Raw genomic sequence first — 27,502 nt, forward strand, 5'->3', positions numbered from 1 at the left:
CTGTTAGCAGTGAAAAAAAACGTGTTCATTAGCTAAACTGACGTGTTAAGACACATTTGGCTAGCAGTGTAAAGCGTTTCAACGGACATTTTTCTCTTCTAAGACTTTAGTAACTTAGCTGTTTGTGAGCAGTGCTCCCGCTCAAAACCGACATTTCTAACCTCCAGTGTTGTGGCCGGTTGAAAAGGTTGCTTAAACAGATATTTGAAGCTCCTGTTTTTCAGCATTGGAAATTTTTGCTATTGCCATGCTAATTTGATATTTTTTGTTGTTGTTTGTTTTGTTTTCACTCAAGATAACTGCCATTAATTGTTAGTAGCCTAAATCACCTGTCAAATGCTAACTGTATTCATGTGACCAGGCTGTGATATTGCAATGTGTATGTGACCCTTTACTTCCACAAAGTAACATTACTTTTTAAGAAGTGACCGTCAAACAAATGGCATTGTACAGTTTTATCACTACCCAGAATTAGTCTCAAAATACAGATAGATTGTAGAGGATAATCTAACATTACTTCCCCGTCTCTTATGTTTTTTTTTCTTTTTTATTGTGTTGCAGGTCTCCAGAAGACATGTTGTGGACGTGTAAGTACTGCCCTTTCATCTGTGAAAAGAGAGCACAGCTATTTAAGCACTATAGACTAACAAACTGATTAATCCAGGTGTGTCTGAGTAGTCACTGGTCAGACACACCTGGATTAATCAGTTTGTCCAATAATGTAAGACAGGAAATAAAAGAGCAGCATTAAGTTCAGCAAGTAGTGGAGCTATGCATAGAGCCCATTGCATCTGTACTGGAAATAGTTTTTACACAACTTTTCAGCTTGACTGGGACTGAAAAAGCTCTCCATCTCTGTTGAGCCACAAAACCATTTCAGTACACATGTTTTTATACAGCTCTTGTAATGCACAGTTCAAATTAGGGCAATTTAAATTCATTGGTGTTGTCCTTTCTCAATTTTTGTGGTCAACACAGCACTATTTACATTACAATGTCCTCTCTTTGTCTGTTTCTTTTTCTGTTAGGATGCAACTGACAAGGACTTGTACAGTGAAACTTCAGTGGGAATCCTCTGCATTGACGAACATCCTCAACTCAACCCATCCAGAGTGAGCATCGTCTTGGAAGGGAGTGTGGTAATGGAGGAGCTGGCCAACCTGCCACAGGCTTTCTGTGTCCTTTTTGGACTGATGTATGCCCTGCACTTGGATTACCCCAAGTGCATGAAAAACACCTTCCACTTTATTCAACAGGTCATGCTAAACCTGGGCAGAGGTGAGCTGAAACCCAAAATTCAGTCTTTGAAGAATCAACTATCTGTTTAAAACAGGGGTCTGAATACTTAGACCACTGCTCTGGATCTGAGTGCTTGGTTATTTGTATTGCACTTTAAAAATACCATGTTTACTGTTGGCACTGATTCATATGCAAGTTTTTTTATGCATTGCCACTGATTTTGCATGATAAAGATGAATAAAACATGTAGACAAAAATGTACTGGTTTTGCTTTTTATTTTCCTAATTAATTTAATCTGTATAGTTTTTTTTATTAAACAGATTTTATTTTATTCTTCAGATAGTAGAGGAATTTTTAAGGTAAATCAACTTGGAGGTTAGTGTATTCAGCTTAAAGTTATAAGTGAAGTAAATATGTAAAGCAATTAATATTACTAATGTTCTTAAGTTTAATCATCTTGGAGGTTAGTGCACTTAACTTTAAGTTTTCAGTGGAATAAAGGGGCAAAGCAATTGATATTACTAATGATTTTAAGTTAAACAAACTTGGTATTAAGTTTACTGAACTCAAAATAACAATGCCATCCACTCATTTTTTTAAGTTAAATTCACTCAAGTTTTCCTCAAACATTACTTAATTTTTTTAGGGCAACCAGTTTCCTAAAATTTTTTAAGTAAACTCAACTTATCCGGGCTTACAGTGTATCTATCTATCCATCCATCTATCTATCTATCTATCTATCTATCTATCTATCTATCTATCTATCTATCTATCTATCTATCTATCTATCCATCATCCATCCATCCATCCATCTATCTATCTATCTATCTATCTATCTATCTATCTATCTATCTATCTATCTATCTATCTATCTATCTATCTATCTATCTATCTATCTATCTATCTATCTATCTATCTATCTATCTATCTATCTATCTATCTATCCATCCATCCATCCATCCATCCATCCATCCATCCATCCATCCATCCATCCATCTATCTATCTATCTATCTATCTATCTATCTATCTATCTATCTATCTATCTATCTATCTATCTATCTATCTATCTATCTATCTATCTATCTATCTATCTATCCATCCATCATCTATCTATCTATCTATCTATCTATCTATCTATCTATCTATCCATCATCCATCCATCTATCTATCTATCTATCTATCTATCTATCTATCTATCTATCTATCTATCTATCTATCTATCTATCTATCCATCTCACTATCTATCTCTCTATATACTTATTTGTTTGCTGTTTGCTTGTTTGTTTGTTTGTTACTCTCCATGTAACTAAAGAGTTTGACTCTGTAGTAAAGTCAGTCTGCATTTCTTAGATAAAGAAAGAAAGAAATGTGGCTACAGTATTGTAAACTCATAACCCAGACACACACAACAACAATGTTTCATTCAGTCGTGTGGGAGTTCAGTGACAGAGAACAGCAGACTGGATGTTTCATAGTGTTTCATAACAGTTTGGTCTCAGTCTTTTCCAGCTGAGCAGAGTTCAAGTTAATCATTAAGCTCCAACATGCAGGTGAACAGCAGGCGGGTCTGAAGGAAAACAGACACAAGGATCTTCAGCTCAGTCATGCACGCATTTTAATTTCTTCAAGATCATCATTCAATACAGTATTCAAATATCACAGCAATATTGTGAGTCCCTTATAGTCTCTATAGGAATATTATTCATATGTTTTTTCATTAGGAACATTATCATTTTGTCAGCTAAGCTACATCCTGTCCTTTAAAAAGCGTCAAGATTTGTTTAATTTGATATGGGAGTCATTAAATAACAGATATTTCATTTTGGGACCAAATTTTTCGAGAGCACATAAGGACAAAGTAGGCGGTTACTAATGCCGAAAAAACAGAAAACTCAGGCGCATCAAATCAGAGAAGATTAGGTAGAATTAGACAGGAAATTAAGTGATGTTGCCTTCAAAATAAAAGCATAGCATTTCGTCACCTTTGGCTTTGTTTAAAGTTTTAAAGGGTTTTCCTTCTTCAAAGTTTGTCGAGTTGAGGAAAAGGACGATCTGTACCATATTTTATTATTTTGTATTATTATTCCTTATTATAATTGTATTATTATTACAGGAAATTACGTATCTGAAAATTTTGTTTTGAAAATCTCCCTATCAATTTCTGTACGTCTCTGAAATTTCGATCTGGGCTTTTATTTTGAAAAAGAAGAGAAACCGGAAGAGTTGTTGTTTATTCTGACTGACTTGACACTAGTGTTTGAAGTCTTCCTGGTGAAAGACGGAGAAATGTCTGAAGTTAAAGGAGGAGATACTTTATGCTTCTTTGTCAACGGCAAAAAGGCAAGTTTAGCTTTTAAAGATATTCATGTTTAATACATCTAATAAGTCCGTGTCGTGTAGTTTTAGTGAATGTTAGTTTTTTGATTAACTTTGCGTGAACTGGGGAAATCCTCTCCTCAACCAGAAACATTGATTTAGGGAATAAATCTCTAATCAGATTAATCAAATTAGTCTCAAATTAGGAATCCTAAACGCCGGGTTTAACGGGTATAAATGTCATTCAGTCTTATCTACAATAGGCTTACTAGCTACAAGAATGTAGCCTAAACAAAGACAAAACAAAAAAACGGTTTGTTAGCCGTGATATTAAAAAGCCGTCTTTGTGAATTTTAACATTTCTAATGTTGTCAGTAGGCTAAGTTTCGGTTCCTAGTTTATTTGCACGTTGTAATGATAAAAATCTTTTGTAATCCTATAATAGATTTTTAGAAGGATATACTGATATCAGAGAAAAAGCTACAAGTCCCCATAGGAATATTATAGAGATAGGAAATAAAAAAAACACCATAAATTATAAGGTCACTATAAACTCAAACTGAAACACAAACTGTGCTGGTGGAAGAAACTCTCAAGACGCTTTTAAAACAAATCAATGGAAATTAAATAAAATAATTAGATTTGAAATTAAATAACACTGATGCAGGGAAATTAGGAGGGTGTGTGTGTGTGTGTGTGAAGATGAAAGATCTTTTTGAAAGGTTTTGCATTAACTGGAGTGGAAACCAGACTGTTCACCCCTTAAAACAAAAAAAAAAAAAAAAACATTAACAAGAACAGTTTCAGGTCATGGAGAAGTCTTGGAAACACTACCACTAATCCACTAATCCCTTAAAAGAACCTTACATTTTCATTAATTCACATTAATTCACCCCTTAATTCATGCAAAATTAGCTAAGGGAGTTATTAATGGAGGAGACCCCATCAAAACCCCCTTCATTCTTACTTTCTAATATAGTGAAAACTTCAGTGAGACAGGAACTTTCCATTAATAACTCATTAATAACCCTGTAAACCTGCACAAAAGGCCTGAAAAATAACCTAATTAATCCTGAATCTGCTTTCTTTGTCCACACAGGTGACAGAGAGCGATGCAGACCCTGAAACCATGCTGCTGTCCTTCCTCCGACAGAGGAGTATCCTTCAAAACATCCTCCAAACTCGCTTCACATGCAGTTTCATGATCAGTCTGGGTTGTTTATTAAGTCAGTTGAGGTCAAGTTTAGTTGTAAAGAGCTTATAACTGAACAAGTTCATCTCAAAGAGCAAAGGACATGCATGAAGATAAAAACCAGAGAAGAATTTAAAATGAGGCCAGAGAGAGAGAGAGAGTGTGTGTGTGTGTGTGTGTGTGTGTGTGTGTGTGTGTGTGTGTGTGTGTGTGTGTGTGTGTGTGTGTGTGTGTCTGTAGCGTGGTAATACCATCACTCGTTTTCCAGATAAACACACAGCAGTGGCAAAGTTATGGCATTTTCAAAATTTCAGATTTTTAAGCAATGCCATATTGCCAAATTTTGACAAATTGTAAAATGTTTTAGGACTGGAAATGTTTGGGGCGAAATTTTAAAATATCATAAACTTTTTTGGAAAAGTCATTACATTTTCAATAATGGGACTATGTTTATCAGTTTTGTCAAATTGAAAGTTAAATTTGCAGGAGTAATTTGAAAAAAAAAAAAAAAAGCATCAATTTTACCTATTATTATTATTATTATTATTTATTTGAATATTTATCTTGTCTTATTTTATGCCTAATTTGCCACATTTCATCTCTTTGTTTTACATCTGTCTTTTATTTCTGTGAAGCACTTTTTTGATAAGTGCTATGTAAATTCAGTTATTATTATAAAGTTATGATGAAAATTTGGTATGAGGTTGTGTAAAAGTCTTTGTTATTGAAGAGTGAGCGGTGGGTTCAGCAGGGAGCAGGCTGCTGTTTGTCTCCTTGACCGGCGCTCCAGTGCGGTTAACTGGAACCAAGTCGGGCTGCGGCGGCGGCGGCTGCGGCGCCTGCACCGTCATGGTGTCCCGCTACCAACCTGCCGCCAAAACCGTCCTGTATCCTTCACGACGAACCGCGCGGTCACAGTCCTCGGCTCTGATTGGCCGAGACATGCTCAGAGCCCTTGAAAAATAGCCAATGAACACAAACTTGTGACTGCATGACAGATCATTTTAACGTTAATACACTAACCAGAAATCATCGCTCCTACCTCTGCTCATGTGTCACAACCGCGTTGTTTATCTATTGTTCAGTGATGTAATGCAGCCTCCGGCGGCCATGTTGGAGGTCCTCAGCTCTGTGAATAGCTGATTGTGTTTCAAACGTCTCAACAGAATTGAATAGACTGGGTGTTTTGGAGTAGAGACAAGACAGTTTACTGTGTCACAGAAACCTACATTTGGAAACAAATCCACCTTATCACACTATTCACTTTTACTGAGAACGTTACTGAATGGATCTACAGACACACCACATTTGTTACCAATGGGTGCAAAGTGGGGCAGAAAATGTAGTTTTTCCAGCCACAGTGGCTGGTGGATTACAAAATACCAGCCACTTTAACCATTTTATTCACCAAATTTGATTTTTAGAAGACAAGAGAACTTGTGAATGATGCCAAAGCAGACGAGCTCACCAGCCACAGCCCAAATTTACCAGAATGTGACTGGTGGTGATTTCCCACCATGGCATCATCAACCTATGCAGCATTTGCTTCACTTCTTAAAGGAATAGTTCGCCCAAAAATGAAAATTCTGTCATCATCTACTCACCCTCATGCCAAATGAAACACAGGTGAAATTTGTTAGTCCATATAACACACAGGGAGGCTGCCAGCACAACTTGGTAGCAGCCTTCTCTAAAACAACTGAAGTCAATGGGGACCTGTTCTTTAGAGCAGCGACTCTCAACCTTTTTCATATCAAGGACCCCTAATTTAGTCCACATTAGGGCCACAGACCCCCGTTTGATGAGATTTTGCCTCTTGGACTCAAATCTGAGAATATTTTTATTGTCAGATATGATTTTGTTCAGAATTCCAAGATAATCTGTATTGTAGGTAGAGAGATAACGGAGAAACTTTGATCAAAACAGTCATTCTTCTACATCCTCTAGTTGTGTTAACTTCTTGAAAATGCAATACTGGTGAAGTTTAACAATTTATCAATTTGCTGGGGGACCCCTTGGAACCCCCTCAAGGACCCCTGGTGGTCCCTGGACCCCACGTTGAGAACCACTGCTTTAGAGTTCCAAAACAAAAACAGCCAAACAATCACACTGTGAATAGAAAGACCTATACACCATTATTTGTTGCAAATCAATCAGCTGTAGTTCAGATTTGCACTAAATGATGGTGTAAATATACTGTAGGTCTTTCTGGAACTCTGAAGAACTGGTCCCCACTGACTTCAGTTGTTTTGGAGAAGGCTGCTATGGAGTTGTGCTGCAGCCTCCCTGTGTGTTATATGGACAAACTTCACCTGTGTTTCAACTGGCATGAGGGGGAGGAGATGATGACAGGATTTTCATTTTTGGGGTGAACTATTCCTTTAACCGTTGTGTGGGAATGGACCAGATAGTAGAGCAGAGTGAAAACTGTCTCATCCCAATCTAAACTATAAGTGCCGGACAGAAAAAAAAACACGAAACAAAAGTAGAGTCCACACACTGAATGCCTAAATCATGTTCTGAGGTGTTGTAGGACGTTGAAACTCAGATCCACTGTCAGTTTCCCTTCACCATGCGGCTCTTCAGCCATTACTCAGCGAACGCCTGCCTGCTGCCCGTCTGCCAGCTTCACGGTGCTGCTGTCACCACAGTGGAGGGAATCGGCAGCACCAAGACCAGGATCCACCCTGTTCAGGTCGGTGCTGGTCTGCACTGGGTTTACAGTCTCAAGTCTAAATGTAGAACATGTATGTAGAGTCCATGTTATGGATGTCTTGTTCACAGGAGCGTATAGCGAAGGCTCACGGCTCCCAGTGTGGCTTCTGCACTCCAGGCATGGTGATGTCCATGTACACTCTGCTGAGGAACAAGCCCCAGCCCAGCATGGAGGACATCACCGAGGCTCTCGCCGGTACCACAATCACACAAAAATACACACACACACACACACAAATGTACACTTTTACAATTTTGAAGGGAGGATTTCCTACAGAGTGTCGGTTTGCCAATATTTGCTGCTGGTCCCAAGTGAAAACAAGCAATCTGCGCTAGAGAATTTGGGTAGAAAATAAGTTCCGGTAACTTGGACTTGTCTGTCTCTTCTTCTGTGGTGTTCGTACCAGTTAAGAACTCATGAAGAAATAGCTGAATATGAGCATCAGTCCAGACTTCATTTTGTTCTGCTAGGCTTTCCACGCATGAGGAGCCTGCGCCCGTCTCCTTCTTCCCATAATCCCTTGTGTTTTGGGGTGGTGTCCTGTAGTCGGTTGGATTAACGAACCGCACCGCAGTTCACCTGTCAGAGGACTGAGACACTCTGTGCCGTTTATTTGGTACAACCAGAGTTCAAAGGTCATCGTTCTCAGCTGGACAAACAAACAAACAAAAAAGGAAACACTGCAAAGTTTGAATAGACTGTTTCAGGTTTTCAAAATTGCAGAAGGAAAGTCATTTACCTCCTTCATTTGATGACTTCTCTTAGACCCCCAAAATTCATTGGCCTTTCTCTTGTTACAACAAATGCTAAAACTGATTTTCAACTAATATTTGACCCAGGTCTTGCACACACACACACACACATGTCCAATTAGTCTGTTGTTGTTTTTCAGGTAATTTGTGTCGGTGTACTGGATATCGACCCATTGTTGACGGCTGCAGAACTTTCTGTCAGGTACAAAGCTCAGCTCTACCACTAAAACAACTTATATATTATTATTATTTGTTCTGTGTTTATATATATATATATTTTTTTCACTGGATTTAGTTTAAATTAATTTGTTTCCTTATACTATTATTATTGTTGTCTTAAGTATTCTCTTATCTTATTATTGATTGTTTGTATTGTATTGCTTTTTGTGAGGACCCCAGGAAGACTAGCTGTCATTACTTTGCCAGCTAATGGAGATCCTAATAAAACGATAAACTATAAACTATATAATTCAATAATAATCAACATTCAGACTCTCATGATACCAGTTATCACAGTTGAATGACCTTAATAGCTACTCTGAACTTAATAACCGCTCTCATAATGCCCTCATAATACTTCATGATACTTACATAATACTGGAAACCAGAGGTGTGACCAAGTCAACTTTCCTCGAGTCTCAAGTCAGTCTCAAGTCTTGAGGCACAAGTCTCAAGTCAAGTCTCAAGTCTAAATGTGGATTACCAAATCAAGACCATGTCATTAATGTCAAGTCTCAAGTCTAAATGTAGATTACCAAGTCAAGTCCAAGTCAAGTCCATGTCATTAATGTCAAGTCAGAACAAATCAAGAGTCCAGTATCAATTTAATATCTTAAAGAAAACTAAATATCTAGGACTTTTCAATGCAATATGGTTTTAACAGGATAAAAACTTGGTAAGAGCATCATGAGTTTGATTTCTATAATCAGTTTCAACTTCAAAAAATTCAATCATTCCAAACAAATTCAGAAAACAGAATTTAAATTCAGTCGTCTGCTGGAGCAAATCTCATCACTTTCAATCTAAGTCATTTACACAAACAAGATCTCAAGTCAAGACTTTAGAAACCTTTTCAAGTCGTAAAAGTACAAGTCAGAGTCAAGTCCCAAGTCACCAGAACTCAAGCCAAGTCAAGACACAGAGATCACTTGAGGAACAAAAAAATACAGACAGATAATTTTTCTGTCACTGGAAGTTTACATGCACAGAGTTTTCCGGTAATCAAGTCACCTGGTTTTGGGTTTGGGACTGAAAATCATAACCTGAAGCTACCTAGTATCCTTTAATAAAGACCGTAATTTGTTTTATTTGGCGTCTAGCAATCCTTTTCTAGTTCACGAACCCCTCAACGGAGACGGATTCTTGTGATCCAATGATAAAATCCTAAAGCGAGGAGAAACATCATATGCTTAACTGTTGCATGCAGTGTGAAATATCGATGAATAAATCCTCACAGGAGGCCAACTGCTGCCAGGCCAATGGGAACGGAGGCTGCTGCCTCACCGGGGATGAAGCCACGGATAAACCAGGACATGTGAGTTCAAACCCCTCTTTCCTTTTCTCATCCCTTTTTCTCTTGTTTTTTTTTCCCTTGTTTTTTTTTTTGGTTTCCCTTTTCCCTTTTGGTTTCATATTTTTTTATTTTCCCTTTTCTGCTAATTTGTTTTTCTCCTGTTCTCTCCTGTTTGTTCTTCTTGTTACCCTCTCTGTTCTATTTTCATTACATTTCTTCTTTTCTCTTCTCCATTTTTTCGTTCAATTTCTCATTCTTCTCTTTTCCCTTTCTCTCTTTCCTCTTACCCATTTTGTCATTTATTTCCTTTACTTCTTCCTTTTTCTCTTTTCTTCCCTGTTCTACTGTCATTTCTTATTTGTCTTTTCGCTATACTTCTACTTCCCTTCTTTTTACTTTTTTATTCTCTTCTTTTCCCTTATCTTTTATTTTTCTCTTTTCTTTCTTTTATGTTCCTTTCTTCTGTTCTCTTTCCTTCTCTGTCCTCTTCTTTTCATTTTACTTGATTTGCGGTCAAATTCCAAGAAATTACGGCTATTTTTTACCTTTGACGCTGCGTCGCACACATCACTCCTGTAATCACGAGACGGTAAATCCCAATTAAAGGTCGTTTTCTCAAAGGAGCGCTTGTTTTTCTTTTTTTATCTCCTCAACCCGCCTGAATGTGCTCCAGGTCGCGCCGCAGTTGTTTGACAAGGAGGAGTTTCTGCCGTTGGACCCGACGCAGGAGCTGATCTTCCCACCAGAACTGATTGTAAGACTCCAGACATCGTGTTAAATAAACAGGAATGATGATACGGAGCAAATTTTGATATAATAATATGTTTGGGATATAACTCACTAACAATGCTGTCTTTTTGCCTAACAGCAACTGTTACCGTTTTACAGAAAATTATGTAAGATACATGGCTAACATTTGGTTCATATATCAAAATAGGTTATTTTAATGATAATATACAAATGGGGGCTGAATTTGTAACCTGTTATGATGTTTTTTCCCCCCCTTTTTTTACCTGTTAGAATTACAGCTAACTGGCTAGCAATGCTACCAGTCTTTTTTTTTATTCATGTTAGCATTACAAAGTTATCAGATCTTACCTTTTTAAAGTCTGTTGACAGCAGAGACAGAAAATTATGTAAAAGACATTGCTAACATTTGGTTCACAATGTAGAAATAGATGACTTTGATGTTAATATACAAACGAAGAAACCAGTCAACATGTTTTTTTCCCTCTTTTTTTTTTTTTACCTGTTGGCAGTGTGTAGCTAACTGGCTAGCGATGCTACCAGTCTCTGTTTATGCGTGTTAGCTTAGAAGTTATCAGTTCCCAACAAATTAAACTTAAAATTACTGAAAGCTCGATTTGTTTTGCACCAATTGGGTTCATAGTCAATGTGTTTAAAGGTGCTATGTGCAGCATTTTTTAAAACATTAATAAAACATCAAAGTTGTTGTAATTTCAGTAAACCAATGAGTCCATGTTGGAGACAATTGGTCTCCTCTATCTCACATCAGTAGTATTTTTAGTTCCAGTGTTTCTCTGCTACATTAAGACTACATTTCCCATAAGCCCCGTTGCTTCCTGCCCCCCCCTCCCCCTCCCTGAAGAGGATCAACATGTTGGAAGTGATTTCTCCATCTTCATTTCCCTCCTTCCACCATCTGCTGCCAGAAACTCTTTCAGCTTTAGCTCCATTTGCTCTGGAAGAACAGAACCTCTTCCTGTTTTGTGCCGTAAAGCAATCCAGCAGATTTCCCTCCAGATCCGACCCGGCGGCTCACGATCTAAAATACAGTGTAGAGGCCGGTAGAGGCTGCCAATCTTCTCAGTGATGGTCTCTGATGGTCTCTGATGCTACAAAGCCACATGTAGCACCTTTAGGAGTAGCCGCGGTATAAAAAAGGCTCTTCCCTCCCAGCTGATGGCGGAGACGGCGAGCCAGCAGACGCAGACCTTCCGTGGGGAGAGGATGACCTGGGTGACCCCTGCCTCGCTGGAGGATCTGGTCCAGCTGAAGACCAGACACCCCCAGGCTCCGCTGGTCATGGGCAACACCAACATAGGTCAGCAGTAAAACCACATTCATCCACAGTGTTTCTGTTAAAGTAAAAAAAAAATAGATGAGAGTCACTTTATCAGCAAGTACAATACATTTTGCAGAACTTGCATACAATAATAAACACAACAGTACATACACATGATAGACCTAAGCATTACTTCACTATTACATCTTCCAAACCAGTGATTCTCAACCTTTTTCATTTCAATTTTGTCCACATTAGAGCCACGGACCCCCATTTGATGAGAAATCTGAGCATATTTCTATTGCTAGATATGATTTTGTCCAGAATTCCATGACTATCTGTATCTCTATTGTAGGTAGAGATAACAGAGAAACTATGATCAAAACAGTCATTCTTCTGCATTCTCTAATTGTGTTAACGTCTTGTGAATGAAATAATGCTGAAGTTTAACAATTCATCAATTTGCTGGGGACCCCCTGGAACCCCCTCAAGGACCCCTGGTGGTCCCCGGACCCCACGTTGAGAACCACTGTTCTAAACCATGTGATTCACAATAATAGCAATTACGAATGTGGAATTAGACTGAGTGGAAGCATCCCTCTGATCACATAGAACATTTTCTGTGGCTCTGTCCTGAGCTCTGAGTTCCTAGTCCACATCCCAAGTCTCAACTTTGGCCGCGCCATGCATGACATTAATGTGAAAATTGACCTTAAAATGCATGGCTGCTGTCTAAATAATACAGTCAGTGCTCTGTTCTCCCTTGGATGATGTCATGTACCATCATCCTCTGGTTCAGAATCGACTCCTCATCCTCTTCAATCCCTAACTTTCTCTTACATCCCCTTTGTTAATAATGTAACGTAAAATATTATTTTTCCCAAAACAAATGTAAAGCGTTTTGATTGTGAACTCTTGATATATTGTTTTGATCCCACCAGTACAGAACTGTAGTCTCTCTGCTTTGTGTTCAAGGTCCGGATATAAAGTTCAAAGGCGTCCTGCACCCAGTGATAATATCACCCACCAGAGTGATGGAGCTGTTTGAAGTCAGTGAGACACCGCAGGGTAGGAAACCTCCACCTTCCTCACAACAATGTCAAACAAGATAAGATAAACTGTTTTAAACCCCGAGTGGAAAATGGGTCATTGCAGTAGCAAAGAGTAGCAGGATAGAGATAGAAATACAGTAAATTAAACACAATCGTCATCATTCTCATTGTGTTGAGTATTGAAAGATTTACAGATTTTCTCAGGTAGGGATTTACAAATTCACAGTCCAGTGTCAGAGCAGATTTACAGAGGTAAAATGTGCAAAATGTGCATTGTTAGTTATTCACATTAACAGACTAGAAGTCTGTCAGTAGAGCACAAACCACCGCCAACGCTGAACAATTCTCCAATTTGCAAAGCTGCAGTGTTTGTAATGGTCTATGTTTGTTTATTATTTTTCTTTGGGGTTTAATTTTACCACAAAATGATTTGCACATGAATGCAACACTGTTTAGCGGGTAAACTTGTAAGCCCTGGATGTTGGGCTTTCCCACCAGCACCTGAATGCATATTGTAAGTACACAGTATTGTAAGTATACAGTATTACTGTGTAGGTACTTGATGAAATATATAATGTAATAATACATTATGTCCCTATACATAATGTAACAGTTTAATAAAACTGTTTGAACGTGTGTTACACTGTTGTAAGTACATTATGTATTAAGGAGATTTTCAGCAAGTACCTACACAGCAATATTTTGTACTTAAAATACTTTTCCATTGGTCAACACTACGAAACCAAACCCCTTAATTTTATCCCTGAAATCCTGAAGTCCTTAATTTCTCCATTACATAAACATGTATTATCCATTAAAAATAACATAGCTTTAAAAAATTAAGGTTAGTGTCATGGGTTTATAAGGGATTTATTCATGGGTTGATTCACAGAAACACTAGAAATTAAGGGATTTTTCATGCCTTTTAGCTTTACAGGATTATTAAATGGAAATTAATGGAAAAGTTCCTGTGTCCCTTAATTTTCAATTAAATTAGAAAGTAAGGAGTCAAGATTAAGGGGGTGTTTAAGGAGGTTTCAATGGGATCTTCCTCCATTAATAACTCCCTTAATTAATTTCAAATGTATTTTGCATGAATTAAGGGGTGAATTAATGTAAATTAATGAATATGTAAGGTTATTTTAAGGGATTACTGGTTCGTAGAGTAATATACAAGTTAATACACTGGAATAAGGCCATTGTAAAGTCAAGTGTTACCAAATTGTCTAAATGGCCCAGATTCAGATCGCCACCAAAATCGAATCCATTCATAACTGTTTGAGATATCTTGCTAACTGACAGACAGACAGATGAGTGAAAACATAACCTCCTTCCAATTTTATAAACAGGGGTAATTACATAATCAATGAGTTTTTTTACAGGTGTCATGGACCCAACGATCAACGCGTAAACAAACAACACCATGAACTTTCAATTCAAGTGGGAAAAACAAAAAAAAAAATCACCAAAATTGAAGCAGTGTGGTCAACATGCTTGGCTCCCTGCAGGGTTTTGGGTCGGAGCGGGCTGCAGTCTGTCCGGGGTCAAGTCTGTTTTGGAGCGGCTGGTCCGTCAGTTTCCCACGGAGAAGACGGAGCTGTTCAGAGCGCTGGTCCAGCAGCTGGGGAACCTGGGAAGCCAGCAGATCCGCAATGTGGCCGTGAGTTGATTTTAAACCGCTAGTTTGTCGGTTTGGGACTCCTGGAAAACTCCACCCACGGATACTCTCCAGTGTTCATGTTTCATCAGTCTGTGATGTTCAATTTACATTTTTGTTGAACCCAATTTCCCTCAAACTGCCTCGTCTACTTCAATTAGTCATGTCCTACATTTCCCAGAATGCCTTTCAACAAACCACTGACAACCCTTCTTCTTTTCTTCCCTCCTTTCTTTCTTCCTTATTTCCTTCCCTTCCACCTTCTGTTCTCATTTCAATCCCCTTCTTTTCTTCCATCCTTCATTTCTTCCTTCTTTTCTTCCCTTGTTCCCGACTTTCTTCCTGCTCTTCTTTCTTCCCTCGTTTTTCCCCTTTCTTTTTTGCCTTCCCACCTGTCTTCCTGTCTTCCTTCCTCTCTTACTTTATTCTTCACGTTCGTTCTTCTTTGTTGACCAATCATCTTACATTTTTGGGGCAAGAGGAGGAGCCTCGAATACTGCCAGCCAATCAGAGCAGTGGCTCTTTCTGGCTGGAAACGTCCCCAAAACAGCCTGTAGCTCTTTACATGGTAGAGGGGCACTGGAGACGATATTATTTTCACTTATAAAATATATACAGGTTTTTCTTGCACTCAAGGTAATGATATAAAAATGTTGGAAAAGTAAAAAATACTTCCCCTTTAACATCAATTACTCCCTGCAGACAACCAGTGCTTTTAAATGTAGTCGCATTTGATTTTGTTGATGTTTTATTCTGAAATTGTTTATCAAATCCATGGATTTAAAGGCACCAAAATGAAATTGATTGATTGATTGACTTTATTCGATAAATTAAAATACAATGTACAAATGTACATACAGTACTAAAATTCATCAGGATATCGCAATAAAGTCACATGACTTATTTCCATTGCGGTCCTGAGGTCTAGGCTAGGAGGCAGGCAGGAAAAGGGAGTAACATGTATATGCTACTAATATCCCATTTTTACACTAAAACACCTAAAAAAACATCAACATTATACAATCATGAAAATAACAAAAAAACACAGAAGTTCAGAAACCAGTCCAAACTTAGAACTGTCCTAGAAAAGATGTTTGACTATACTAACTTACTCAGCATCCATTTTTTCAGTTGTTTTTTAAAACTATTCAGAGAATGGGCAGATTTAATTTCGTTTGGGATTTCATACAAAACATTTTTTTTAAAATACCATGAATTGATGAATTAAATGATGTGTTTGTTGTCTCCTGTGTGTTTCTTCTTGTTTTTGCGTGAGTTAGTCCCTTGGGGGAAACATCGTGAGTGCGTACCCCAACTCAGACCTGAACCCTGTTTTGGCTGCTGGCAACTGCAAACTAAGTGTCATTTCAAACGGTGAGTCAACAAAACTTTGATTAGTTTTAGTTTGTTTTTATTATGACACAAACATACTGTACAAGACTATAGCAAGAAAAAGGCTAGAATTGAGAAGTCAGAAACTCAGATGTTGCTTTTCTTCACTCCTGTTTATTCAGGTCTGAGCAGCAATACTGTCTGTTTTATATTCCAGGAGGAAGACGAGAGATTCCCCTGAATCAAGATTTCTTCGTTGGCTTTGGGAAAACCATCTTGAAACCAGATGAAATTGTCGTATCTGTCTTCATTCCTTTTTCCAGAAAGGTACAAATATTCCTTTTGTTTTTTAAACTAATCGTGGTAATCGTGGAAAGGTTTGCTGAGGATGTGTGATATTTTTTGTTGGGATTTTTATGTTGCCCCATAGTCCACGATCACCAGTAAAAATTTTACTTTTTCCAATGGGATTTTGAAATAATAATACAATAAAATACAATTTCTGTTGTTGTTTTTGGGATTTATTGTCAAATAGGTGTGTGGTATGATAGCTAGAATGAACTAAAAAGGCAAAAAAGTTATTTTTCATTTGAATGCTCCTTTAAAGTCACATGTGAAAACCCACATGTGAATTCAAAGCACATGCACTTTTTGGACTCATGTTGGTTTTCATACGTGAACATGTGAAATTTCCCATTGACATTTTCACCTGCAAATTGTCTCTGTATGTATGAAATTAAGTTTTCACATGTGAAACAAATATTGACATGTATAATGGCAGGTGAAAATGTGAAAAAAAAGTTTACACGTGGGAAAAAAAAACACTTCATCTAGACATTGAAATTTTTACATCTGAAGTAAAAATGAGAATAATGAGAATAATTGTTCACATGTGAAAGCCAACATGTGTCCAGAAAGCACATGCTACTGCTTTGAATTCACATGTGACTTTTTTTTGTGAGGGTAACGCAGCGCCCTGTTCGTCCTGCAGGGGGAGATGGTGCGAGCTTTCCGCCAGGCTCCGAGGAAGGAGAGCGCCTTCGCCACGGTGACGACGGGGATGAGGGTGTTCTTCCCGGAGGGGTCCAGGCTGGTGCGGGAGCTCAGCGTCTACTACGGAGGAGTGGGACCGGCCACCGTGAGCGCCGCCGAAACCTGCACCGCGATCGTCGGAAGGTCGGTGTGGGAGGAGTTAGTGTAGTCGGTAGGGCTTAACTTAAATTTTATCGAAATCGCAATATGGCCTACTGCAATTTTCAAATCGCAGGAGGCGCAATATTTGTCAAAATACCATTTTAAATTAAATATCGTGGTGCTGCAGAGATGTCCTGGCCTACACATCATATTCTACAGACTTAAGAAAACATCTTTGTTTGGTACAGATCCCCGCAAAAATCACACCATAATCATTTGAATACGTTTTTCAATGAAAATGAGAATAATGATGTAAAAATTATCATTCCCTCTAATATCGCAAATCATATCGCAATTGCAATATCAGTCAAAATAATCGCAATTAGATATTTTTTCAAAATCGTTCAGCCCTAATAGTCAGTAAAAAAAAAATCCTTGTTCCTTCTTCATTTCTGTCTTTTCTTCCTCATTTTCCTCCTTGCTTCCCTGTTTCGTGGCTTCCTCACTTTCTTTCTTTTTTCCCTTTTCCTCATTTCCTTCCTACCTCCCTTAAATGTGGCCTTCCTTCCTTCCTTCCTTCTTTCCTTTCCCGTTCCCTTCCTTTCTTCCCCGCTTCCTTCCTTGCTTTCTTATCTCTCATCTCCTTTCTGTCTTCCTCATTTCCTCCCTTCCTCCCTTATGTTTGTCCTTCCTTCCTTCCTCTCTTGCTTCATTCCTTACTGCCTTGCTGTCTTTCTTTCCGACTTTTCCTCCTTCCTTCCCCATGTCCTTGCTTACTCTGCCACTCCCCTTCTTGCTTCCTCATCTTGTTCCGTTCTCCCTCTTCTTCCTCCTTTCTTTCCCTTGTTCCTTATTTTTGCCCTTCCTTTCTTCCCCTCTCGGTTCCTTCCTTCGTATGTTCTTCCCTTTCCTTCCTTTGATCGATTGTCTATTCCCTCCTTTCCTTCTTGGTCCCTTCGATCATTCGTTTGACTGTTTCTTCTTTCCTTCCTTCCTTCATTCCTTCCTTCTTTCCTTCCTTGCTTAATTCCTCCCTGTAATCCATTCATCCATCTGTTCATCCAACACTTATTGCCTCATTTCACACCCACATGTCATTACTCTCACACTTTTGGCTGACGCTGAGTGATGTTAACGAGCTTCATTTCTTAGATCACCAGCATTACAAGCAGCCAATAGCAAGGAGGTCAGAGGTCAGAGGTCACAGCACCCTGACAGTAGATACATTTTCCATCCCAATGTGTTCTCCAGGCCGTGGGACGAGCAGACCCTGAGCCGGGCCTACGACGTCCTCCTGGAGGAGCTCGCCCTCCCTCCCTCGGCTCCCGGGGGAAAGGTGGAGTTTCGTCGCTCTCTGACGCTCAGCCTCTTCTTCAAGTTCAACCTGGAAGTCCTGCAGAGGCTCAGGGAAATGGTAGGAACGGGTTCTGCTTTAAAAACCTGCCATTGCTTTGGCAGAAATGCAAGCGTTTTGTCTGGCACTACTTTATGTGAAGTGGTTGATACTGCAGGATCTAGGTTTAAGCTAGGACTGTCAAGTAAAACCTTACTAGGAATTATCTTAAAGGAGTCATATTCAACTGAAATTATGATAAAATTGACATAATTTTGACACATGCAATTAGGACGCAATGAAGGGACAATGCGTTCTAAACAGAGAGAAGAAACAGTTTCTTTAAAGATTTAGGTTGGTGTTTTGTTTTAAATTTGCAAGAGAGAAGATAAATCGCTGGATGAGTTTTGTCTTTTACTGACTGGGAATCCAAATGTCTTCCAAACATCGCTTCTTAAATTAAGAGGAGTGGTAATCTGCTCGTCAGGCTGAGTTTTCTGCCATGATGCAGCGAGCAGGCATGTGTGCTTAAAAAAACCCCTGAAATAAAAGGGCAGTGCGAGAGTAGAATTAGGAGAAACCACTGCTGCGTGATCCTATAATCAAACCATTAAGTTCAAGTTTATTTCTGTAGCTCTTTATCACATGCATCTCTCAAATGACGTAATACAGAGAATGAGCCTAACTAGATCTAACTGATCAACAATCAACCATAGCCTAGAATAGAATAGAATATAATAGAATAGACTAGAATGTAGAGGCTAATTGAAACGATGAGACTCAAATTCCTTTTGATTTTGTTGATATTTGACTGAAATTGGAATATTGAAATTTGTTCTAACAATGTCAGTGTGAACTCACTCCAAAGTTATGATAGTCCCGACACTGCTGTTTGTAAAGGATTGTTTTCCAGTGGTGGATTGGATAAGACTTTAACATCACATTGAGAGGATACTTCTACCGACCTGATGTTGAAAACTCTTTGATTTATTTTCAGGATGTGATCACAGATGAGCTTCCAGAGGCGGTGCAGAGCGGGATCAAGCCTCTGCCCAAACAGATCGAACCCAGCCTGCAGGAGTTCCAGGTCAGGATCTATCATATATCATCTCATCCAAAGCATAAAGATACAATCAACAATTCAGTGTAACCATTTAAATGTTAGATATATTCACATATCTTGATAGAAAATGGTTATAAATCCATGTAAAGCTTGTGCTTAGCTTTACATGATCTACCATCTTCTACCATCTATCTTTACCAGTCTTTCTATGAAAAGCTCAGTCCATAAATCAATAAATTGTGTGCTTGGAATTATAAAATTAAATTACAAAATTGAGTTATCCACATATTCCTGACATTTGAATCTTACTTTATGCTTGTGTTATTTTTAGTATTTTAAGTGTAAAATCCAACAAATCACTGTATAAACAAAGCCATGAGAGGGGCGTAATGTGTTGAATTTTTTAAATTTACATTTACTTACATTTTTTAGTTTTAAATTTAGATATTTTATTACCTTTTCATTCATACCTTTTAGTACCTTTTTTTTTTGTCACCAATCTGCACTTCTGTTCTTTGCTGCTGTAATGACTTAATTTCCAATGGGGATAACCCTGTTATCGTGTCAAAATCAGCTTAGGACATCTTTTCAAAAAATAATTTAAATAAACTCAAAAAATGCCTGGTTTTTCTTAGTTTCTTGTTTTTTTTCTGGTTCTAAAATGTTGACATTTTGACAATACAAAGTTTTCTCCCCCGTAAGCTGAATGTTTATCACTGTGAAATAAATTTGACAGCTTCTTCTTCTTCTTCTTCTTCTTCTTCTTCTTCTTCTTCTTCTTCTTCTTCTTCTTCAGAATGTGTCAGAAGGCCAGAGTGACCAGGACCCAGTGGGGCGTCCCATCATGCATCGCTCCGCCCTCAGCCAGGCGACGGGGGAGGCCGTCTACTGTGATGACCTCCCCAAGACAGAGGGGGAGCTCTTCCTGGTTTTGGTCACCAGCACTCGATCACATGCTAAGATCACGTAAGTAGCTATAGCGACAATCTCTAGGGTATTTAAGTCAGAAATCCAATAAATTATGAATTTCAGAGACAGGATTCCCCTAAATTTCTGGAATGAGGAAAACAAAAATTGACATTTAGTGTCAAAGTTCACCATTTCGACCACATAACGCTGAATTTAAACATTAACGCACCGACCAAAACTCACCATTCACACTGGTACTTAAGTGTCGCTTAGCAACCACTTTGTTTAGCTACTGTTCGAGAACTATATTGCTTTGCGGAAGAATAACATTGTATTATTATTACTAGTATAATTTAAATTATGACCAGTTAGAAAAATCAAAAGATTAATTGAACATTTGCTTTTCTTTTAATACACTGGCATTTCATAAAAGCAATAACTTGACTTTTAGAGTGATTTTAAAAAAAGCAAAAGGTAAGAGAGGAATGTTGCTTAATTCCAGTCCATTCACTCCTCATAGAGAAAGATGCCTGATTATCCAGATCTGCAGTGTAATCACACAATGAAGAGCACATGACTCTAATCTGTCCAGGCATCTCCTCCTGTGCAGCAGACAGCCGCTCCGCTCAGACAAGAACCCCAGTTTTCTGGGCAGGACGTCCTGAATGAAGCATGCAGATACTAGCTTGGCGTTTCATCAAACAAATGGAGACAAATGTTTTTACTCTTCAAATAATTTTCCTGATAGGTTTCCTGAGGCGGGCAATAAAGTGTTTTCTTGACTGCACATTTTCTTGACTTACTGCACATTTCTTTGACTTACTGCACATTGTCTTGACTTAATTCACATTGTCTTGACTTAATGCACATTTTCTTGTGCTACAAGATCATTTCAAAATTCATTTATTCGGAGATTAAACTAGATTTCTGTTTCTGTAATTTGATACACTTTATGTTTAATTTCTCTGCATGTCATTCAGCGCATTATATTCCTGTACAGTATGCCAATCAATATTAACAAAAATCAGATATATTTTCAAATAAGCTGCAGTTCCTGTGGGGTTTTTTTTCTTAAAAGACCCAATCCTATAACATGGTCATGTAGATTCATTTCAGGCTAAAAAGGAGGGTAAAGTGAGTTTAGATGGGTTTACCCTCCACTACATCCCTGCATACATACACTTCATAATGCTGACTGATGAGGCACCGGGCCTTAAATCCTCTCTTACAGCTCAGAAACCCGGTGAACCGGTTCTGCCACCTGTATGCCCTCTTTGGCCAAGCGATGTGTGACCATTTAACCCGCTTTTTGATTTAAAAGTGTTTGTTTAAAACCGGCATCTCGTCCACCAGAGGGCTGGATGTGAGCGAGGCTCTGCAGGTTCCCGGCGTGGTCGACGTGATCACACACAAAGATATTCCCGGGAAGAAAGTCCGCACGTTTTGTGGGTATGATGAGGAGCTGCTCGCTGAGAAGGAGGTAGAGTAGAATTTGATGAATTTTCTGGGGAAGTCAGGGAATATCAATGAATTTCCCAAATGAGTCACTTTACAGGAATATAGCAGAATGTATTTTCCATCTTTTTCTTACACATTCATCACATTAGATGATGTTCAGACTGACAAACAACATTAACAAACCAAGAAGGATTAACTTTGTTTTGACTTAGTCATGGAAAGTCATGGAAAAGTCCTTGAACTTTAGGACTAAAGTGGGAGGAAAGCCTGTCTTGACTACCAGTGCTAACTAGTGCAGTAACCATCCTTGTCTCCATGCTGTTTGCCTGCAGGTGTCGTGTGTCGGTCAGATGTTGTGTGCGGTGCTCGCTGACACGAAGGCTCACGCTAAACGAGGTGCGGCGGCCGTGAAGATCGGCTACGAAGACCTGCCAGACCCTGTTTTTACTGTGGAGGTCTGTGGAGTTCAGTTCAGGTTTTACTGTTGTCGGCCAAATCCAACCAAACCAAGGATTTTGGAGATTTTGAAATGATCCACTAATTGGTGACAATTTTCTGATTGCTTTTCCTCTGTGTACTGTATGAGATAGAGGCTTTGTAGCTGCATCACAAATCTAGCAACCACATCTGGCTCCATCATGGAGGAACATTGGAGAATTGTCTTTTGGTTAATAAATCTATAACAACCAGACTAGAGACAGAGAGCTAGCTAATGCAGCTTGTTGTGGTGTGGCTGTAGATCCATTCAGTAACGTTCTCAGTAAAAGTGAATAGTGTGATAAGGTGGATTTGTTTCCAAATGTAGGTTACTGTGACACAGTACACTGTCTTGTCTTTAGCCCTAGTCTCTACTCCAAAACATGAAGAGTTGTAGCTTGAGAAGAGTCAGCTCAATTAACCTGAACAAACTGTTAGCTAGCTAACTAGCCAGCAGGCTCATTTAGCAAAGACACTAATGTTAATGTAAACAACATGCGACTACTAGCGGCTGCTAACCACTAACACTAGCTACGAGCTATTAGATAACATTACATAACATTATCTATTGTGTAAATCAGATACTTGCTTTGAAACCAATTGCACATTGGGACTAATGGATTTGAAAAATAAACTTGAACTTGAAATTTCTGAGACACCAGAACTTTCTCTTTGTCGTACTTGTAGGTTGTTATTCTGCTATTCTGCTATTCTGGTAGTGTTCCCTTGACCATCTTCTCTCTGTGTCAGGAAGCCATTGAGAACAAGTCGTTCTTTGAGCCTCACAGAGCGATCGAGAGAGGGAACGTGACCGAGGCCTTTAAAAGCGTCGATCAGGTTTATGAAGGTAAGACGAGTCTCTTTCTCTTCGTGAAACACATGAAACACGACCGGTCTCCATTTTAATCCATTTCAAAGTGTTTTCTTCTCATTACATGTGTAATTGTTTCCTCAGGAGAGATTCGTATCGGCGGCCAGGAGCATTTCTACATGGAGACGCAAAGCATGCTGGTCGTTCCTGTAGGAGAGGAGAGGGAGTTCAAGGTTTATATCTCCTGTCAGTGGCCAACGTACACCCAGGTACACGCCCAGACCCTCTCTACTACCCAGGGTTCTAGTAGTCCTGGACTCAAGAACGACTTGAGTTCCAATTTTGATGAGTCATGACTCAAGTCAGACTTGAATATTGACAACTTGGACTTGGACTCAGATTTGAATATTGATGACTAGGGCTTGGATTCAGACATGAATATTGATGACTCGGGCTTGGACTCGGACTTGAATAGTGATGACTCAGACTTGGACTTAGACTTGAAATATTTATGACTCTGAGTTAGACTCGGACTTGAATATTGATGACTTGGGCTTGGACTCGGACTTGAATATTAATGACTCAGACTTGACTACTGACGACACAGACTTGGACTCGGACTTATGACTCTGACTTGGACTCGGACTTGAATTTTGATGACTCGGGCTTGGACTCAGACTTGAAAATTGACGACTTGGACTTGGACTTGAAAATTGATGACTCGTAGTTGGACTCAGACTTGAATATTGACGACTCGCAGTTGGACTCAGACTTGAATATTGATGTCTTGGACTTAGACTTGAATATTGACGACTCGGACTTGAAAAATGACAACTCAGAGTTGGACAATGACTTTAATATTTATGACTCAGAGTTGGACAATGACTTTAATATTTATGACTCAGACTTGGACTTGGATTTGAATATTTAGGAGTCGGACTCCAACTGGAATATTAATGACTCGAACTAGGCAGGAAAAGCTTTTTTGTTTCTTTTTACAACCCTGTGTGTCATCTTCCTGGTTGCAGGACGCTGTTGCGGAGACGCTGGCTGTCCCGTCCAACAGAGTCACCTGTCATGTCAAAAGGATTGGCGGAGCTTTTGGAGGAAAAGTCCTTAAAACGACCGTGTTGGCTTGTATCACCTCTGTGGCTGCATGGAAGTAAGTCCCTACCAACTTGGCCTTTAAAGGTCTGTAGTAGTATCTTGGGTTGTGTCTCTTCCTCCATGATAAAACTCCCAAATCAGTGATTCTGTGATCTGTTGCTCCGGTAGAGGAGACTGGAGAATTGTGTTTTTTTTCTCTCTCCATTCACTGCCATTGTATGGAGGAACAGTCTGAAAATCACTTCTAGCACATAAAGGAACGCTGACAAAGCAGATTCTGAATATATATAAAAAACTAGTCATGCTGCTGAACTGTTTTTATGTGAATTGCTTTCTTTATGTTTATCAAACCTTTCAGTTTGAACAAGTTTAACAGAAATCCGATCAGAGGAAACTTATGCCGATGGAATGAAGAAAATAAAACGTTTATCAATAATAGTAAATAGGCAAAATAAAAGTTAGAGACTCGTTTTTTATATATTGGCAGAATGTGCTTTGTCAAAGTCCAATCTTTTTCACATATTTACCATTATTGGTAAACATATAATTTTATTCGTTCCATCGGCATAAGTTTTCTCAGACGAGAGGAAATTAATTGCCGAATTAATTGCTTTTGAACTTGAGCCTGAGCCTGATCAAGACTAAAGTAATGACGTGAAGTCCAGTGAAGTCTCATTGGGTTTGGGTATAAATATTGAATATTTGTATTTGTATCACACTTACTTACTTACTTATCACAAACAGAATTACAAAGAGCTTTACAGACAAAAACAATAATCCATAAAAAACGATAAGATAAACAAAAACAAAAAGCAGACTGAATGAATAAAAGGCACAAACTGTAATGTTATTTTATGTCATTTATATAAAAAGCGTGCCTGGATTTGAACGATAAGAGTGAGGGAATGGCTGAAAAAATGTAAATATTTTCTATATAATGTATTTCTATTTCTATATATCTTTATATATGCCTTTTTCTTTTTTCTTTTTTTCCCTGTCAGGACTGACCTGCCCGTTCGCTGTGTTCTGGAGCGAGGGGAGGACATGCTGATCACAGGAGCCCGTCACCCTGTGCTGGGAAAATACAAGGTTCTATAAACACTGTGGCTCTTTTAGATCAAACTCAAACTTCTTCCGTTTGCACTTGCTTGGAAGTGCAAAAATTAAAGTATGGGTACAGAGGACGCTGGTTTGGGAAATGGGAATTTGTGGCCTGCTATGTCATTGTTTTTCATACTATATATTATACAATAGGAGGTATAAAACTTGTTTAGTGTGCATTATTCAACGTATAACGAGATTATGTATTTTTAGTATTTTGACCAATTGTCATTTTCTGCAAATAAATATTCTGAATGAGAATATTTTTGTTTGAAATTACAATCAAATGTGACCAGTAGTTCATAAAAGAATATCAAAAGTTAGATTTTACTGAGACACATAGCCGTAAACTGCAACTGAAAATTTTGATGTGGTCTCTTAACTTTTTCAATTTTTTCTTTTGTATTAAAAAGAATCAAAATAAACTTAGAATATTCTAAAAACAGTGACAGATGGACGGTGGTTTTGCAACACCACAATTTTGAAATGGGTATTTTTGACAGGACCCAACAATTTGTGGCCTGCTATTTGATTGTTTTTCACACTATATATCATACAATAGTGATGGAGAAGTCATGGGATTTGTTAGCAAAGATGCAGAGGAACCCTAATAACTGATTGCTGTCTGCTTCAGGTGGGTTTCATGAATGATGGAAGGGTCGTCGCTGCAGATCTGCAGTACTACACCAACGCTGGTAACACTTTAGATGAATCCGTTCTGGTGAGTAGCAGCTGTTATGGTCAGTATTCACCAGAACCAGAGGTGGTCATTCAAAGTTTGTTTTTAGATTTATATCTCATGAAGAATTAGAGGAGTATAAGAGACGATAGCAGAGAGAGACGACACACTATATTTTCCACTCTGTTCTTATTTGTATGCTAATATCACATAGTAATTGTACTGTAAATACACTGTACATACAATTCTCATATATGATTTGTTTTTACATACTTCCTCTGTAGCAGTTGGGGTATTTTTACTAGCACTGCTGCTGAATGAATATTGACGAGGCACTTTTTTCTTTCCTTTGTAATATCGTGTATCATTGTAAGTCGCTCTGGATAGGAGCAGGGGCGGACTTTGTGATTTGGGGGCCCTAGGCAAAGGCAAACATGGGGCCCCCTGAATCCCAACATCCACCCTTTTAAATCCCTCCGTTCAGTACAATTCCTTCAAGTTGGGCTGAGCTTGGTCTCAGTCTCAGTCTCTTGTAGATATAGAAGTTTATACGCGCACAGAGAGAACAAAGATACAAGCTGGTGGCAGGTTCTTTGCTCTCTGAATAGAGAAGCAGAAAATTGATACGATTTTCAGTACAAAGACAAGGAGTGGATAAGGGGTTGAAAATGTAAAAGTTGGGATGCTGTGTGTGACAGGAACAGAACACAAAGATCTGGTAAACAATTTGCATGACATACTTTTCATTTTTTGCAAACAGATACACACTAAAAGAAAGACTGATATACTTAATGCATATAAATGATTAAAGCTTAATTTCTTCCACATTTCCTTGTTTTTTTCTTTTTCGAGTAGCTTCATTTTTTTTTTTTACATCTCTTGCAGCAACTGGGGCAGTGGGAAAAAAAAAAGCTTAAAGTCAAGAGGCAATTTAGCACCAGAAGTTAAATGGAATAGCTCACTATATTCTAAGTGGACAAGATTGAAATAATTTGTATCGTAACAAAAAGTGGGGTGTTTTTCAGGAAGTGTTACAATAAGTAAATATCTTTTAGGCCTACCTTTGCCTAATGGTAAGACTAACCCTAAAATGTAAAATGTAAATAGTCGTTCTCTCCTGCAGGTGATTGAGAAGATTCTCCTTCATATGGACAACGCCTACAACATCCCCAACCTGCGAGGCCGCGGCTCCGCCTGCAGGACCAACCTGCCCTCCAACACCGCCTTCAGGGGCTTCGGTGTGCCCCAGAGCATCATGGTCGTGGAGAACATGATGAACGACGTGGCCGTGGTGCTGGGACGCCCTGCACACCAGGTCAGGAGCCGGGGGTCAGGGGGGCGTACAGAGATCTGAAGCACAGAATGTGTTTGATTTTTCTGCAAATTAAGATTTTTTTTTTTTTGGTCCAAAATGAGATTTCCGCCATTTGGAAAGAGTGACACCTCCTCTTACAAAATGATTGATGACATACAATTACATAGGATACAGAATGGATCCTCTGTATTTTAGAGATATTGACTTATGAACTTGAGGTTTTTTCTTTTTTTTTTTTCTTTTTCCAAAAATGGTTATACAGCATTTTGGAAATGAACTCTTCAACTCTTCCTTTCCTTGTCATTTTACTCTTAGCTT

The 27,502-nt window shown here is 38.7% G+C and overlaps 1 protein-coding gene and 1 long non-coding RNA gene across 4 annotated transcripts in view; both read left to right on the top strand.

The window, feature by feature from the left end:
• The window catches only part of LOC139658335 (uncharacterized), a 1,683-nt gene extending 198 nt beyond the window's left edge, over positions 1-1,485 (top strand). The window contains exons 2-3 of the long non-coding RNA XR_011696211.1: positions 562-587; positions 1,029-1,485. This is a non-coding gene — a long non-coding RNA (uncharacterized lncRNA). The remainder of the gene's footprint in view (positions 1-561; positions 588-1,028) is intronic.
• Positions 1,486-3,527: 2,042 nt separating this feature from the next.
• Positions 3,528-27,502, top strand: part of aox6 (aldehyde oxidase 6) — a 35,480-nt gene continuing 11,505 nt past the window's right edge. Inside the window, exons 1-26 of one of the 3 annotated variants that reach the window (XM_071536315.1) lie at positions 3,528-3,581; positions 4,657-4,714; positions 5,540-5,636; positions 7,336-7,444; positions 7,534-7,660; positions 8,358-8,419; positions 9,674-9,751; positions 10,404-10,484; positions 11,651-11,795; positions 12,732-12,824; positions 14,317-14,468; positions 15,746-15,839; positions 16,015-16,124; positions 16,789-16,973; positions 18,183-18,399; positions 19,165-19,173; positions 19,241-19,351; positions 20,124-20,293; positions 21,590-21,716; positions 22,027-22,149; positions 22,922-23,018; positions 23,127-23,251; positions 24,011-24,144; positions 25,091-25,178; positions 25,825-25,911; positions 26,993-27,184. In XM_071536315.1, coding sequence (XP_071392416.1) covers positions 3,528-3,581; positions 4,657-4,714; positions 5,540-5,636; positions 7,336-7,444; positions 7,534-7,660; positions 8,358-8,419; positions 9,674-9,751; positions 10,404-10,484; positions 11,651-11,795; positions 12,732-12,824; positions 14,317-14,468; positions 15,746-15,839; positions 16,015-16,124; positions 16,789-16,973; positions 18,183-18,399; positions 19,165-19,173; positions 19,241-19,351; positions 20,124-20,293; positions 21,590-21,716; positions 22,027-22,149; positions 22,922-23,018; positions 23,127-23,251; positions 24,011-24,144; positions 25,091-25,178; positions 25,825-25,911; positions 26,993-27,184 — 2,925 coding nt within the window. Of the gene's footprint in view, positions 3,582-4,656; positions 4,715-5,539; positions 5,637-7,335; positions 7,445-7,533; positions 7,661-8,357; positions 8,420-9,673; positions 9,752-10,403; positions 10,485-11,650; positions 11,796-12,731; positions 12,825-14,316; positions 14,469-15,745; positions 15,840-16,014; positions 16,125-16,788; positions 16,974-18,182; positions 18,400-18,568; positions 18,579-19,164; positions 19,174-19,240; positions 19,352-20,123; positions 20,294-21,589; positions 21,717-22,026; positions 22,150-22,921; positions 23,019-23,126; positions 23,252-24,010; positions 24,145-25,090; positions 25,179-25,824; positions 25,912-26,992; positions 27,185-27,502 lie in introns of all 3 variants that reach the window. The other 2 variants (XM_071536331.1, XM_071536321.1) reach the window with 2 other exon arrangements.

The sequence above is a fragment of the Centroberyx affinis genome, unplaced genomic scaffold (assembly GCF_046629955.1).
Source record: "Centroberyx affinis isolate AG114_WGS23_722 - 3 ecotype Tasmania unplaced genomic scaffold, CSIRO-AGI_Caff_v1 ptg000186l_1, whole genome shotgun sequence".
Lineage (NCBI taxonomy): Eukaryota > Metazoa > Chordata > Actinopteri > Beryciformes > Berycidae > Centroberyx > Centroberyx affinis.